The sequence below is a fragment of the Podarcis pityusensis genome, assembly GCF_964106645.2.
Source record: "Podarcis pityusensis genome assembly, chromosome: 2".
In the NCBI taxonomy this organism is placed as follows: domain Eukaryota; kingdom Metazoa; phylum Chordata; class Lepidosauria; order Squamata; family Lacertidae; genus Podarcis; species Podarcis pityusensis.
In genome coordinates, this window is record NC_138029.1 from 52,638,863 (window position 1) to 52,654,633 (window position 15,771).

The 15,771-nt window shown below is 49.5% G+C and overlaps 1 protein-coding gene and 1 long non-coding RNA gene across 2 annotated transcripts in view; one reads left to right on the top strand and one right to left on the bottom strand.

The window, feature by feature from the left end:
* Positions 1-835: 835 nt before the first annotated feature.
* Positions 836-7,627, bottom strand: NKX2-5 (NK2 homeobox 5). Its single transcript, XM_080996560.1, has 2 exons — positions 7,252-7,627; positions 836-2,510 (listed from the first exon to the last, which is right to left on the bottom strand). Exons 1-2 carry the CDS (start codon positions 7,541-7,543, stop codon positions 1,903-1,905), a joined length of 900 nt encoding a protein of 299 aa, XP_080852686.1. The 5' UTR covers positions 7,544-7,627; the 3' UTR covers positions 836-1,902.
* Positions 7,628-8,756: 1,129 nt separating this feature from the next.
* LOC308472419 overlaps positions 8,757-15,771 on the top strand; it is a 67,520-nt gene continuing 60,505 nt past the window's right edge. The window contains exon 1 of the long non-coding RNA XR_013983489.1: positions 8,757-9,165. This is a non-coding gene — a long non-coding RNA (uncharacterized lncRNA). The remainder of the gene's footprint in view (positions 9,166-15,771) is intronic.

Below are 15,771 nucleotides of genomic sequence, written 5' to 3' on the forward strand. Positions count from 1 at the left end.
GCTTTTGAAAAACGGGGTTCGTAGCTAATAGGGAGCCACTGAACTAGACTGCCTATCCGCCTTGGCGATTGGCCGTGCTGACTGGGGGCGGGGCTGATGGGAGTTGGAGTCCGGCAACACCCGGAGGGATACAGATTGAGCATAGGATGCCTGGCTTCCAGGTGAACGCACGCGGGATGGGGCTGCGCATTCCAAACGACGGTGCTGAGAAGTAAAACCCCCATTGAACTCGGCATAAAGCTCCTTCGTTCTTAGTGGAGACGTGTGGAGCAGAAGGTTGTACAAAATACTAAGATAATACTAAATAATACTAAGATTGGAATAGTAAGCATACTTGCTAACCACGAACGAGACTTACTTCTAAGTAAACGTGGTTATGGCTCTGAGATTCGAATAAAGGATGAGATCCAACAAGAGTCGGAAAAATTAAGCTTCTATTTTTGTTTTCACTTTATTTCACAGTAGACTACTTAGAAATCCAGATAAATAGATAGGCAAATTACACGTAGAAAACAAACAAGCTTGAAGTTGCAACCCTCGACACAATTCCCTAGGAGTAAGTACCATTGAATTCGATGATATTTCTCTTGTGTGTATACATGTAGGAGCATGCATCGAATTGCCCTGTGAATCTCTCCCAATTTTCAAAGTGCCTGGTTTTGGCTCGGTTGCGCCCGCCGCTCAGTGGCACGGACTCCTTTTAGATTTAAAAGGAAGTGCTTCGTTTTGACCGTGGGATCAGGCAAGAGAGAATCGCTAGCCCCGCGCGACCCCTATTAAAGGGAAGCCATAAAATTTTCGGTTGCAGGAAAGAAAGCAAATACGACCCACAAACTCAAGCCACTCTCTTTAATGACAAGACACTCAGTTGTATCGGGCTGTACAGCAAAAAAAGGGGGGGATGGGGGAGACCACGTACATCAAACCAAGCGGCTGGACAAAGAACAGACAGTGCATTTAATACTATCAAAATCAATCACTTGTTTTAGTGCATAACAACTAAATGGGGATCTGGAACGAAAACAGCGTCTGACTTCCTTCATTCTGGTGGGGCCTCGGCTATAGTGCGGAAGTCTTTACTCCACTCCGCCCCCTTGCCCAACACGCGCACGCACACACACACACATATTCCCACGCAAGGTCCTGGAGAAGGAAAGGCCGGACGTGTCCAAGTTAAAAACAAAACAACATAGCCCCAGCTATACCGGAACAACCCAGCAAGAGAAATCTTGTTTCAAAACCTGAGCTCGCAGCCAACTTGAGCAACCCTTGAAGATCCTGACATCGAGCTTTTAAATACTGTATAGGAAAAGGATTCTGGACGTGTTGAGAATAAAAGGAAACAGACAAGAGAGCGCGAGTGGGAGTATATCTGTTAGTAAACAAGACCCGCCCCCCTGAAAACGCCAACTCCCCTTGGAAAGTCATGTTCTAGTTGGATCCAAAAAGAGAGCCCAGTGGATTCGCGCCCGTCTCTTAACTTGGCTGTAAGGTTGCGATCTGCAGAGCAAGCTGCTCCCTGTAGTTTGAACCATAAAAAAGCCCAGCGCAGCGCGCGCAATCCTGGCCTAGAGCAGAAATTGGCTGGTGGGGCAGAAAATGTGTCCAGCAATGTAGACAAGATCTTCCCTTGGGCGAATGAGCGAGTGCTGGGAGGCGCCTTGGGAGCCTCTGTGCGCCCACCCCGAAAGAACCCCAAACCTGGGCGGTGCGGTGGGGGGATGCGCTCCCTCGCGCCCCCGGATCCTTGAGCCCAGAGTGATCCCTGCTGACAGACCGCCTCTCTCCAGCAGGAGGTCCAGCCCGGCCGCTTTTAATGCCCGCTTTGGAGTCCGTCCAGGAAAAGTCTTCCCCCCCAAGCACTCAGCCCCCGCCGCAAGGAGGGAGGGAGCCTTGGGAGGCCTACCAGGCCCGGATGCCGTGCAACGTGGAGAGGGCGCTGTTCCCTTGCGGGATGGGCGTCTGCACTGGGTTCAAGTCCCCCACGCTGAAGTTCATGAAGTTGCCGCCGGGCGCCGCGGGCTGCACGCCTTGCACGCCCGGGTAGCTGCAGCTGTAGCTGGCGCTGCAGGCGGCGCCGCTGTAGTTGCTGTAGGCCGGGTAGGAGTTGTAGCTGTAGGGGTTGAGGCTGACGTTGTAGGGGGAGCTGTAGGGCGACGAGTCCCCCAGGCAAGGCTTGCCGTCCCGGACCAGGACGGGCACGGCGATCCTCCGAGGAGGAGGGATGCCCACCATCTCCAAGCTCTGGTCCTGCCTCTGCCGTTTGCATTTGTACCGCCGGTTCTGGAACCAGATCTTGACCTGCGTGGAGGTGAGCTTCAGCACGTTGGCCAAGTGGTCTCTCTCCGGGGCAGAGAGGTATTTCTGCTGCTTGAAGCGCCGCTCCAGCTCGTAGACTTGCGCCTGCGAGAAAAGCACGCGGGGTTTCCGCCGCTTCCTCTGCCGGGGTCGCTCCGGATCCTCGGCGTCCCGCTTCTCCTGCTCCAGGGATTTCTGGAGGGCGCACAGCTCTGCGGAGAATCAAGGAGAAAGAAGCCCAGAGGGGCAGTCAGAGCCTGGCGCTTGCTTGTCATATACAGTATTCGACATTTCCAAGTCACTAGTCCTCTGGATTTGGTTGAGATTCCTGCATAGCAGGGAATTGGACCAGATGACCCTCGGGGTCCTTTCTCAACTTTATAATTCTATGATTCTATTATTTTGGTTGGACTGAGGATTTCAACCGGAAGCTCCGATCCCTTTATATTGATCTCTTACATTAAGTCTCATTCATTTGATTGCCTGTATAGGTCCTTCCTTTGCATTCTCCAAAGAGCTCAGGGCAGCCTCCACATTGATCTTCCACCCATTTTGACCTCCCAAGCAAAAACCCCGTGAAGCATAGCTGTCAACTTTTCCCTTTTCTTGCGCGGAATCCTATTCGGAATGTGGGAATTTCCCTTAAAAAAAGGGAAACGTTGACAGCTATGCCGTGAAGCAGGCGAGACTGAAGCAAGTGAGCAGGACCAAGTGGGGATCCCAGTGGAGCCCTCTTCTAAATTAGCCCTGCGCTCTAACCATTTTACGACGGTGCCTCTGGGGTGGGAAAAAGTACTGGCTACCAGCCTCCAGCACAGAGAATCGGCCCTCTGAGTTGGATTGTGATCTGTGTTTGGGAGGTCAGGCTAAATACTGCGCTCCATAGAAATCAATAGGATTTGCTTCCAATACCATTTCTAAAATGGATTCCACCCTCCAAAGCTAAGGTCTCAAAACGCTTTTCACTGACGCTACTGCCCACCTGAGTCGCGTCCCCGCCCCCAAGCTTTCGAAGCAAATGACTGAATCCTCTGGATGCTTACTCATTAGTAAGTTCAGCAGCGCTCAGCGCAATTTATTCCACCACCCAAAAAAATATTCAAAGCGTTGCGCCCTAAAACTGCAGCCCTATATACACTAGGGAGTAAATCTCATTGAACCAACCCTTCTCCCCAAAGGCTCTGGGTGTTAAAATAACGTTCTGTGTCTCCATTCTGTAGCCCGATAAACACATCCATTTACACCACAACATCGAATGCCATGTTCAGGGGTGCTAAAGTCCCAGTTCTCTTTCTCTATAGATAGTTGCGGTATAGAATTCTAAAACGAATGCGGCCAATTAAAATTAATGCAACAGATCAAGCCTACATTTGGGGGCGCAAATCCAGCTAAAATGAAACCCTGGGATACAAAATTGCTGAACATTGGCTAAATTGTATCCGCTGAAAAGTTCACCCCTTTAGTTCAGCGGGAGTAGAAGTCGATCCCAAACAGATTTCACAAGTCACCCCACTCGTGTTTATTCAGAAGTCAACTCATCTTACTTGGAAATACTGCTGAACTCCAATGATTTGCTTCCGCAGAAATGGAGCAAAGCCTCTGTTTTCGTTTGCCTTTTTTCCAAGCAGAGCTATATTCTTAGGTGCGCTTTGTTTCTTCCAAAGAAATTTAGATTTGAAGGCCTTACTCTGCGGACTAGGTGGTTGCTCCTGTTGTTACATTTTTAAATTATTCAAATACAGCACTGCCCTTCATCTTAATTAGTTCAATTTTAATATTCAAGGTACAAATTCAGTTCAAAGCGATTAAAATGATACCGGAATTATTTCTTTTTGGAAATTTAAAGACTGGATGTAGGCATATGACTTAGGCACTCCCAAAAATTGTCCCACTGAAACCAGCGGGATCCCAAGATCGTGGAACTGCATATAATGGGCAAAATCTGGTCACGTTTCAGTACGTTGAATTTTTACCTTTTATTCATTTTTTGCACACTTTATTTGGGACAACCTCCTTCTGAAATCAGTAGGGCGCTTCAAAGTAAACGTGCGGAAGACCTGGCCAATTTAAAATGAACACGTTAAAAACTTAAATTTAATTATTTGTCCATAGGTTTTTTTACTCATTACAAATCTATAGGACTTAAAGGATGAATCCTAAACTATCTTTATTGAAAATAGCTTCATTGAAATCAACAGGGCTTGCTTCTGAGCACGTATATATATTATCAGATTTCGGAAATCTTAATTGTGGCTAAATCACGCCCAGCTGGGTAGACCTCAAGACCTCATTGCGTGCACAATGTACCTTTGAAGTACATTCGTTGCCTCAAAGAATTCTGGGCACTGTAGTTTGCCCCTCACGGAATACAATTCACAGCAGCCCTTAAACTCCATTGTCCAGAATTCTTTGAGGGAAAAACGTGCTTCGAATGTGATTCACTGTCTCTATTTGCGGGTGGGTGGAAATCAGCCGCAGACGGGTAAACTCAGGTTAAGCAACTGAAGTAAATTTGGAACTGCTGCGCAACAAACCGCTCCCCCCCCCCAAATAAAAACATAATCGGAGTTTTTGCGGTAAGGAAATTGCCAGAAAATGTACTGGGAAGTGTGGGATAACAATTGTTCACACGAGGTTGTATAACAGCCCCTCAAACAAATCATAATAGGTTATCAAAAAGTAGAAGAAGCCATAGCCACCTCCGCAAACTTTGTGCAGGACGAATGCTCAATAAATAGGCCATCTAGAAGCGACCTCAGGTAGCGTCACATTTTCCTCCAGAGTGAAGAAACCACAGACACTGATGAGTCCCATTCAAGCTCTTTTCTCGAACAGTTAATGTGGATTTTATCTGCACTTCAGTACTACACACACACATTTACCTACACACAAAGAGGTAGATAGAGAGATAGACTATCTATCTATCTATCTACAATTTATACAAGCCATTTCCAGGTCAGTGCCATTTATTTCTACGCCATTTACTTAGGACTAATGTTAACTAGTTTAGGAACCCAAAATCCGAGCCGGAGATTCCCAGGAAATGTGCTGCTCAAAGTATGAACACATCAAAGCTCAATCGGTCTGATGTTCTATCTGGGAAGATTCCTAAGGAAATGGAAATGAACTCGTGATTCCAAAAAAAGCAGGGACATCCTCCACTAGAGAGTTGATTAAAGTGCGATTCACACCGGGAGCTGATCCTTTCCGTCAATTTCCACCCAATGAATTGGAAATCTTACAGAGCAATCCAATGCATGCTTACTTAGAACCGGTGAGCCTCAAGAGGTCCAGCGGAACTTGAGGCCAATTAAGTGTGCATAGGATGGCAACCTCATGGGGGGGGGGCGGGATTAAACTTCCAAAGACAACTTTTGAAACGTTAATATTCCGAAGGCTTACTAAGAAATTATTACTGCAATTAATGTAAACATGACTTCCTAAAGGACCAGCGAAAAAGTGCATTCGATGGAACTTAACTCTTGTGCGTGTTTATCAAACTCCTGAGCAGAAGTTAAATTACTACTACTAGTACTACTACTTCTGTTTGAAAATAAATCCAATTGAGATGGTTGGAGTCTATTCCTTCTGGGAAGGATCGTAGTGTTGAATTGTGCTCCTCGATTTATCAAGGAATATTTTAAGAATCTCAAATTGTCTTACCAACGCCAGACACTTTTGGAGGAAGTTTCCTTAGAGTGAGTTTGCGGATTGCGCCTTTTGAGGAGTTCTGAGGCCTCTCAGCCTACATCAAAGGGACAGCTGAGCAACGGGTGTCACTACAGCTGCTGCTAATAATAATAATTTCGAACTATATCAATTTAAACGTAAATACTAAACTTAAATACGAGCATGTTTAATACGAATTATAGTTTTTATACATCTTATACATATTTTCAATTTTACAAAATGATTGTTGACAACAACAATAATGTAATGGATAGTAATCCTATTCTTAGTGCTACCTCCCCGCTCATTTGTTACCGAAATTCGGCGCGCGAGAAAAAAAGAGTTCGGACTCTTAGCTGGAGTCCAGCTGCAGAACATCGACTGCAACTTTCTGCACATCTGCCTTGGTCTAAGTACCTCTGAAGTTACTTGAGTAGATGTGGATTTGACCGGGCTACGAGCTAAGAACCAGGAAGTGCCCAGGCTCATCCCTGCCATGACCCTAGGCAAGATATTTTCTTTCTTTCCTTATCTGCAGTGGACTAAAGGCTTGTGATCCTCACAAGAAGATAATGGTTGTCATACGCCTTGGACAATCACAAAACGCTCTGTAAAAAGCTTATCCTCATTCTCGTCAATAATAAGAAAAAATGGTTTATCAGGAGGAAGACATCTGCAGGAAAATGTACAGCAAATGTCCATCTTAGACTAAGAGGAGTCACCTGCCCAAGGGAAGGTCCGACTCCAGCACAACACCCCGTCTGCCCGCAAAGGGATCGCCAACTAGCAGTCAGCACAGCCGACTCTACCTGAATCCCTCTCCTTTAGGAGACGCGAGGATGGAGAACCATCCCGCTCCTCCAGCAAATGACAAAGAGGGACGGTTCGTAAATAAGACGACGCACTGCTACTGCCGTTTCCAGCCGACAAGCTGCAAGCCTGTCGACATGAAGGCGACAATCCAGCTGGTTTCCTTCAGAAAATACTCCGGGCGGCTGTGCATACGTGGAGCGGGACTGACCGCGCACTCCCTGGGCCCTCGGAGACTTCCTTCCTTCCTCTGGGCCGTCGGTGGTTTTGCTTAACTCGAGTCGGCGGGAGATCCAGGAACCAAGGAGCCGCTTCCAGCTCCAGCTGCCTCGGAGCCCCCTAGCCCGGCCAGAGGTCTCCCCCTCGCCCCCAAATATTGCCCCCCTCCCAGCCTGCCCTGCTCAAGAGAGAGATGGCGCTTCGGTCGCCGCAGAAGGGACCCTCTCCGTGTCCCCGACGGGCCCTTGCTTTTACCTTTCTTGTTGTCCCCTTTGGGCGCCTTGGTCGAGTCCATTTCCACGTAGTTTTTGGCCGCGTAAAAGGGGCTGGGGAAAGCGGCGCCGTTGCTTTTGGCGAGGCCGACGGGGCTGTCCGCGATCGGGCCTTCGTCGGCCGGATACGCCTCCTGCTTGAAGGTAGCTAGCATGCACGACGAGGGCGAGCCCAGAGCCGAGAGCTCCATGGGCGCCAAGCCGCTGGGATGTTGCTCCAGACTCAGGATATCCTTGACGGAGAAAGGCGTCGTGGTCACCGGGCTCGGGAACATCGCGGGCGCCGGCGTCTGTGCCCGAGCGCAGCGTCCTGCCAGCGCAGAGCAGGTGCCCCCGGCGTGCGCTGAGCCTCGTCTCCAAAGCGCGCACAGCAGGGCCGGCGCGGCCAGCCGCAGCTTGGACACTCGGGAGGCAGGGACGGAGGCGGAGCGAGGCGCAGGGAGACCTCTCCCATTGGCCGGCGCCGGGCCGCGTCCCGGGCCCACCTAATATAGTCACGGAGCGCCGAGCAGCGCCGCGGAAGGGACGCCGAGGCCCGGCCAGTGGCGCGCGCAAAGGCGCTCCGGGATGCCATCGATCATGGCGTCAGGTTGAATAAACAAGCCGCAAGGAGAGGGCCGTCGGGCGCGCAGGGTGACCTGAATGCTGTGTCAAGAGGAGGGCTGCGAGAGGAAGTGGGGGCGGCGGGGGGAGCGCCCTTCTTGGAAAGGTTTCCCTTAGAAAAAAAAAATCCGAAAAAAACAACACTTGGAATCAGCCCGACTGTGGGAAACGGGGAGGAGGGACAGACACGTTCTTTAGTTTCCACTCCAAAGCAACCCAACCAAACAAAACAAAAACCGCCGTTTTAATTGTTCCACGAAGTTAGGCCACTTCCTCTGGCTACGGCAAGGGGCGCCCTCCCCAAGATCAGCTCGCAGCAAGATCCAACCCACCAGCCAGGATCAAACGCGGAGCGCGCTTAGCGCATCACCAGGCCTGTGGATCCAGCGGGGAAAGCCTCGCGCTCGCAGTGCAATTAGCCTCCTCTTTTACAGAACACACGAAAGACCGTTTACACGGCTTACAGCGCTAACCTCCCTAACCACTCAGGGTGCCGGAATGGCGGGTGCATCCGAGGTCCGGCAAGCTCTGGGTCTCCTCCACTGTCCTTCCTCCCTGCTTCTGGTGTCTGCCAGGCAGTGGCTTCTGTGACAAGGGCAAGGATCGTATGGCCCTCCAGATGTAGCCGGGCTACTACACATCCCCTCATCAGTCCTGCCCGTGGGTCCCGCTGGCTGGGGTGGATGGGAGTTGGAGTCCGCCTTTCCCCCCACCTTTTACTAAGCGTTATTATTGGCAATAAGGACAAATGGAGAGCTGGGGGCGGGTGTTGGGAAGTAGAAGGCAAGGCTGCCGCGGAAGGGCCACCAAGAGCAGGGGAGACCCCAGCCCGGCCTCTCTCAGAAGCCAGGCCCGGAGCCAAAGCTCTTCCGAGGAGACGCGTGGCCCCCCTGGTTCCCTCCAGACTCCAGGCTTCCAGGCTCTTTCTAGCCCGAGCCTTGGCTCTTCTAGTGGTGGGCGGTGAAATGCGGGTGACCGCAGCAGGCCCTTAAGAAGCACTTACATTGATGCATTGCTTAACAAATCCGAAGTGGCAAATAATCACTCTGGGGGATGACCCAGCCTGGAGAAGGGAGCAATAATGTGGGCTGCTCCAGAGAAAGGGAGAGAAAGGAAGGAAGGGGGGAAAAGGAAGACGGGGAAAGTCTGGAGCCAGTTCTTTGGGAAACTCTTTCGAAGCGAAGAACTATAGGCAGGCACATCTTCCCCCGGCGAGCTTTCCTTTCGGAAAAGACCGATAAGAGCCTCACCATGGAGAAATCCGGACCCGAGAGCGGAAGAGAGGCGGCGGCTGGTGAGTTGCCCTGGGCCCTTCCACTGCCTACGGGCGGTTTTGGTAGATCTGTCCGGTTGGGTTCTGGTCAGCCTGCTCCTCGAGGCTGAGAAATAAGGGACGGACCAGAGTGCTAAAAGACAGAAAAGCAATAGCGGGGATTTCAGGAGAGTGTGGAAGTCTTGGTAAGAGTGTAAAAGGCTTCCTCTGGGTTATACTGTATTAACTCTTCCCCTCGAACCTACTGTTGTCTTAAGAGGATTTATTGTGGCTAATAAATAATAAATAAAATATAATAATCACAACCAAAGAAGTATAAGCGCTCCTCCTGAGAAATAGTCACGTGACGTGTACGCATTCCCTCCCATGACAACCCCCCGCCTAACCCCTAACCCCTTTTCTTTAACTACGGTGCCTCTGTGGATCCTATTTAAGACACACCAATTAGGGAGCAAGTCCCTTGAACTAAATTATCAGTTAAACTATCTCCGTGTTAGGTAGGATCCAGCTAGCGGGGGGGGGGGGTGTCTTCCAGCAACAACTGCCACCTGCCATTAGAGCTCCTGGAGTCTCTGCAGAGACAGATGTTGCATCTTGAGGAGCGTGTCTGCAGCGCCCGCACCGGCGCGTGGAAGCGCATCTGCGTCTTGCTGTGCCGGATATTTCTTCCTTCCGTGCCCACGGTCCGATGCTTCCCCCCCCCCTTGACTTTGGTGTCCACAATCTAGTATCTCGTGTGGGTGTGGGTGGGCGTGCGCGCGGCAAGAGATCAGCAGAATAATTTCGAAATAAGGGGATTGTTGCGGTTTTTCCATAGGGACTGCAAATCCATCCTATGCACGTACATGCTGTAGTGTGAAAAAAAAAATTCCTAGTAAGGCTGTACAGTGGTACCTCGGGTTAAGTACTTAATTCGTTCCGGAGGTCCGTTCTTAACCTGAAACTGTACTTAACCTGAAGCACCACTTTAGCTAATGGGGCCTCCCGCTGCCGCCGTGTGATTTCTGTTCTCATCCTGAAAAAAAGTTCTTAACCCGAGGTACTATTTCTGGGTTAACGGAGTCTGTAACCTGAAGCGTATGTAACCCGAGGTACCACTGTATTCCTATGCACCTCCTTGGGAGCAAGCCCTGTGGGGTTTAGTGGGGCTTGCTTCGGAATGGGTTTAGGGTTGCATCCTTATTAGGAAGTGGATCTGATAAAGCGCACCCTACTTCCAAGTCAAGGAAGGGCCGTAGGTCGGTTGTGGGGCACCTGCCTTGCAAGCAGGCGGCCACAAATTCAATTCGCGGCATCTCCAGGTAGGGCTAGGAAAAAAAGACTCCTGTATGAAACGGCGAGGAACTGCTGCCCGCTAATGTGCACAATACTGAGGTGGATAATAGACGAAGGGTCTGAGTTAGGCGGCTTCCTGTGCCAACACTGTTTAGGGTGTACCTTTCGGTTTGCTGGACACAAACCGGATACAAAAGGCTATAAAGGGAAGATGATGGTCTCCGCGAGAGAAGGAATTACCCCCCATCAAAGCTCGGGATGCAAGCGAAGGCACTGTCGAGTAGGCTCCTGCTTCCTTTCTTTCTGGACGTGTGTGTCCAGACGTACAGAATCGTGCGCACGCTCCCTTTTCGTCCGGCTGCTACTGAGGGGATCTCGACAACAGCCCGATTCATGATAAGGCAAAACAGTCTTGCAAAAAAGGAGGTCTCTACCTCCCCAGGCAGCCTGCTCCAAAAGGGTCATAGTGTTTGGAGAGAGAGAAAACGAGGCAGTATAATAGAAAGGAAAGTTCTCCCCAATTATAACAGACCAGCATTATGTGACAGCATTGCCCTATCCCTAGATAGAGCGGAGCGTGGCGCTGGGAATAAAGCCCCTGGTTTGTCACGTCACCCCCATCCTGTTGTCCCATAAAAGTCCATGTAGTTGCCAAACAGGTTAAGAAGCATCCCGTAGTGTTATTCGCCGCCCTGAGCTCCTTGGGGAGGAAAGGAGGGCTTATATCTACGTTGGATACCTAACGGTTCACGAAAGCCTCCTTCCTTGAAAACGCCGCTCCTTGGTCCCAGTCCTGTCTCGCCGAGCAAAAGAGGGCAAGCCCACTTCGCTGTACCCGCCCTTCTTCTCTCCTCGATCGTATTTCTAAGTGGGCTACCACTTGGCTTCGGTGGGACCTGGCCACTCCGGCCCACACCCGACGCAGTTTTACGCGGCTCAAAGCCATGCCTTGACCTGGGCCTAGCTGGGACAATATGAGGTTTTCAGTTGCCCTCTGCTGTTTCTCGAAGCAGTAGGTTTAGTTTCTAGTCCTCATGCTGACTGAATTCCGCATGATTAGAGAGGGCATTCGTTGTATTGTTTTCAAAAAAGGAAACAGCGCGCACAAAGCGTACTTGGGGACAAGGAGAAGAACAGCTAAATTTAATGGAGGAGCTTAAAGATCAACAATATTATTGGTTGTTTCTCGTGTCCTAATAGCACACCGTGCTTTTCTGGCGGGGTGCCTGCTATTTTACATCCACGACCTCCTTGTACAACGAAATCGATCCTTCTTTCGGGAGCTTTACGGAGCTCCTTCCCACCCATGGGCATACCTATGATTTATTGGGGGTTATCTGCGACGCAATTTGTCTGCTAGTTAAGTATTTTTATTTATTTACTTGATGGGGGAGGCAGCTGTACCCTCGTGGCAACGCCCATGTTCCCACCTTCTGGTGTGTGTCCCCCCCCCCCCCGTTCCATTTCTAAACAGGCCGATTCCCTCCGGCTTATCTGCCCGAGGGGCGCTTGCCTTGGGCAGGCAACGCCTGAACCTGGCGGCGCGCGGAGCTACAGGCGCTCTTAAACCGGACTACTCGCACTTATCTGCGACTAATTGCCACGTCTAGGGCTCTGGCTTAGGACGCGTCCCTGCCCGCCTCCACCGCGATCTCTGGCCCTCGGCCCTCCCTCCGCGCCCTGCTTAATGGTCGACCATTTGCAAGCCCTTCCTGGAGGGGAAAGCAGGGCTCGCCCCCCGCCCGCCGATTGGGTGGAAGAAGGTCGCCCAAATCTCTCTCCTCCCTCGGCTTCTCCCAGAGTGTGGAATTCTCTTTATCTCGCAAGAAAATGGAAGCAGCAACATCCGAGTCAATTAAAATTCTTGTCCTGGGAGGGTTTTTGGGGGCTGGTGTATCGGATCCGAAGTCGCGATGACAGTTTGAGAGATTAGGGTGTATAGAGAGGCCCAAAATGTCTATTTAAATGTTGGAGGGATGAGGGGGGGGGGGCTGCGGCAAGGCCACCACCTCCACACACACCCCACGTTGCAACTCTTATTTTTCGTGTTCACTCTGTCCTGCAAAACTAATGGGGGGGGGAGTATTAAAATGTCTCAGTTCACTTCGTTCTCCTGCCTTTGGTACAAATTAACAGCGCAGTACATCGAGAAGGAAGCCAAGCTGAGTTGAATGGGAGTTACTCTTAGGAAGGTAGGGCAGAGGATCCCAGCGTGAAAGTATTCTCTGGAGGGGATCGACCTTGCATCAACAAATTTCTCTATCAAAACATTTCAGGCTATGTTCATGTATCTTGACTGGGACAAAACATAGGAAGAATAGATAAAACCAGGTTGTATTTTGAGTTGGGATGGCAGTGTTCAATCCATTCGTTAAGCTAATTGATTTTAAAACTTTTAACTGAATTAACATTTAAAGAATAGCATCTATTTATTAAAATTCAGGCACTGATAAAAACTGCAGATGGCAGGCACAGTCTCGAAAGGGGTATTCTCGGCTCTCTCCCATAAGAAGAGCTGGATCAGGCCAAAGGCCCATCTAGCTCAGCATCTTGTTCTCTCAGTGGCTAACTAGATGCTTATTATGGAAAGAAACCGACACCAAAAGCACTAAGTACAACACCACTCTCTCCCCACTTGTGCTTGGTAGCAACTGGTAGTCAGAATCATAGGCCGCCTATATTGCTGGAGTTAGTACACAAGCATCCTGGCTAGTAGCCATCTGATAAGCTTTTTCTTAGTGGATTTGTCTAATCCCAGTTCAAACAGGTTTGAAAGTGATTTACATAAGTAGTGTAAACCACAGATCACTGAAATCAATGACATTTAATTGAGCTCACCTTTGTCCACACTCACAAACACCAGGGGTTTCCACTAATGTATTTAGGAATGAAGGTACTAGCTGAGGGAAATGGACCTAAAAAGGGAGAGATTGGACCCTCTCCTATTGGAGCTTGTTTCAAACTGCAGCTATTCAAGCTCCACAGATGTTCTCTCTCAGTTAATTATATTCAGAGAAAAATCAGAGTCAAATGGCACAGGCACTGGCCTGTGTGTTTTGCATATTGGACCCCAGATCTCCTGCCCCTGCCCTGAATTTAATCTCTCTCTCTTTCTCTCTCTGTATGTCTCTCTCTAACACACACACACACACACACACACACACACACACAGGTCTCCTACATTTTTGGGCCAGAGGCACATTTGGAAATCTAATAAACTTTTGTGGGTACCACAAAATATCCATTTACAGAAGGGCACTGCTCAGCACCCCTCTCCCTAAAACAGGCAAAAACACCTACACCCCAATGATTAAAATGCAGAAAGAAAAAGCAGAAACAAGCAGCCCCTCAACAAACATCAAAAAAGTGTTTTTTAAAAAAGATATTGGAGGTTTAAGGGAGCTTGGTATGCACCAAGGGTGTGCCTGAGGGTGTCATGGTGCTCATAATGGGGACCCTAGACTTATAGGGGAGCTAACTGCCCCACAAGGTGCCCTTCTGGTGAGACTCAAGCCACCTACCAGTTTCATTTGCTTAGAGGCAAATGTGTGTCATGGACAGCAACCCCAAACATTGCCCCTGGTCAAACACTTCTTTTGTGGTTATGATAGACAGCCATTTGATGTATCATGCCATTTACCCCACTCTTCCTAATGTAATCCCCTTTCAATCCTCTGTATTATATGGATTTTAAGTATTTTAAGGATATTTCCCATGACATATCTGGCATTTCTTGTGGGAGATGTAAACCGAGAGAAAAGGCTTTTTTGCTGCTGCTGAAAATCTCTTCATGGTCTTTTTATGTAACTCAAAAAGCAAGGACTCTTAAGATGGTATACTTGATACAACCCTTGTTGATTCTGTTCTGTTGGCTTTACTTGTTGTGATTGCACTCAGGTAAGTTCAGGATCTGTTAGTTCAATAGAGCCCAGAGGCTGGCAGAAGGTTTCTGCCTCTGCCTAAGGAGGAGACTCCACTATGACACCATATGTGATATTATTATTATTGTTAATAATAACTTATTTGGCATTCTAACCAGCAGAAAAGGTAATCTGCTTTGTTCTTACAACACTTATGTGAGGTAAGTGAGCACAATCTATTCATAATAATGGGGCACTTCCCTGAATAAGGATATTTCAAGTCCCTGATCACCATGTCTGGACTTGGGGTGCTCCATCTTAGATCCAAGAGTGTGACCAAATACAGACTGCAACAAGTCAGTGAGTTTTTCAGAACTCATTATTTTGTGACATTTTGGTCAGTGCTAATGAAGGTATTTTGCCTGGCCCTAATAAAAGCGTTGCATGACTGTGGATTTGGAGGTTTTTCATCAAAGGGCAACATGACTTCCTTAGCTTTGTTTGCTAGTCAAAGTAGTAGCTGAAAAACAGGCAACTTTTCATTTATGGAGAAGATCCTACATCCTATTATTTCTCATTGCTAAGGAACAGCTTGAGCTAACTGGCAGAACTATCATATGCAGGCCTGCTCACAACAGTAAGTCCCACTGAGTTCTCTAATAAATGTGTAGGATTGCTGCCTAAATTAAGGGTTTGCTATTGCCAATAAGAACTCCCAAACACAAAATATTTAGCTTGGAAAATAAAAGCAATCTGGGCAGCTACCGTGCAATGGGGAGATTCCGTGTTGCTGCTCATATACCAGGATCTCCCAACAGAGAGATCTACTGTATTTGCATCCCAATCTTACGGGTGTCAGTTGCTCGCCAGTAAAGGCCAGTTTCCAACGGCACATGATCCCAACCATGCGTCCATGAGATTAGAGCCTCCGTCAGTGCCTAGGGATTCCTAACAGAGCACTGGACTGCTATTACAGCGTGTTTAATGTGAGCAGAGGACAAGAGGGCAATGAGCTAACAGCCTCAGGAGCAGTCTTGACCGTCAAAGCAAAACAGATCAAACATAACATTAGCACGACAGATACCGAGTCGAGGCCGGGGCACCCCAAATGCTTTGCGGGGTGGGGGGCGCCCAACCCCAGCCCTGTTCCGCGGGGAGTCCCCCGGAGCCGCGCGCCCATAAAGCGTTATTAATAGGCCGCGGGCGGCGGCTCCGGGAATCCCCGCTGGGTCTGCGGCCGAGGCGCCCGTGATTAATGGGCCGCGGAGGAGAGGCTGCTCCCTCCCTCGCCCGCCTCTCGCTTAATGCAGCCGGGAGCCAGAGAGGCGTTATCCGGCGCTTTATCTCCCGGCGGGGTCTCTCTGCTAATACTCCAAATGGGCGCTCTCGCCTCGCCCTGTTTACAGCCCCCTTCGGCGGACGCCCCCCTGATGAATGGACATTAGCACTTTTTCGCACTACTGTATCAACAAAAAGAGCTGCAGGGCCGCAA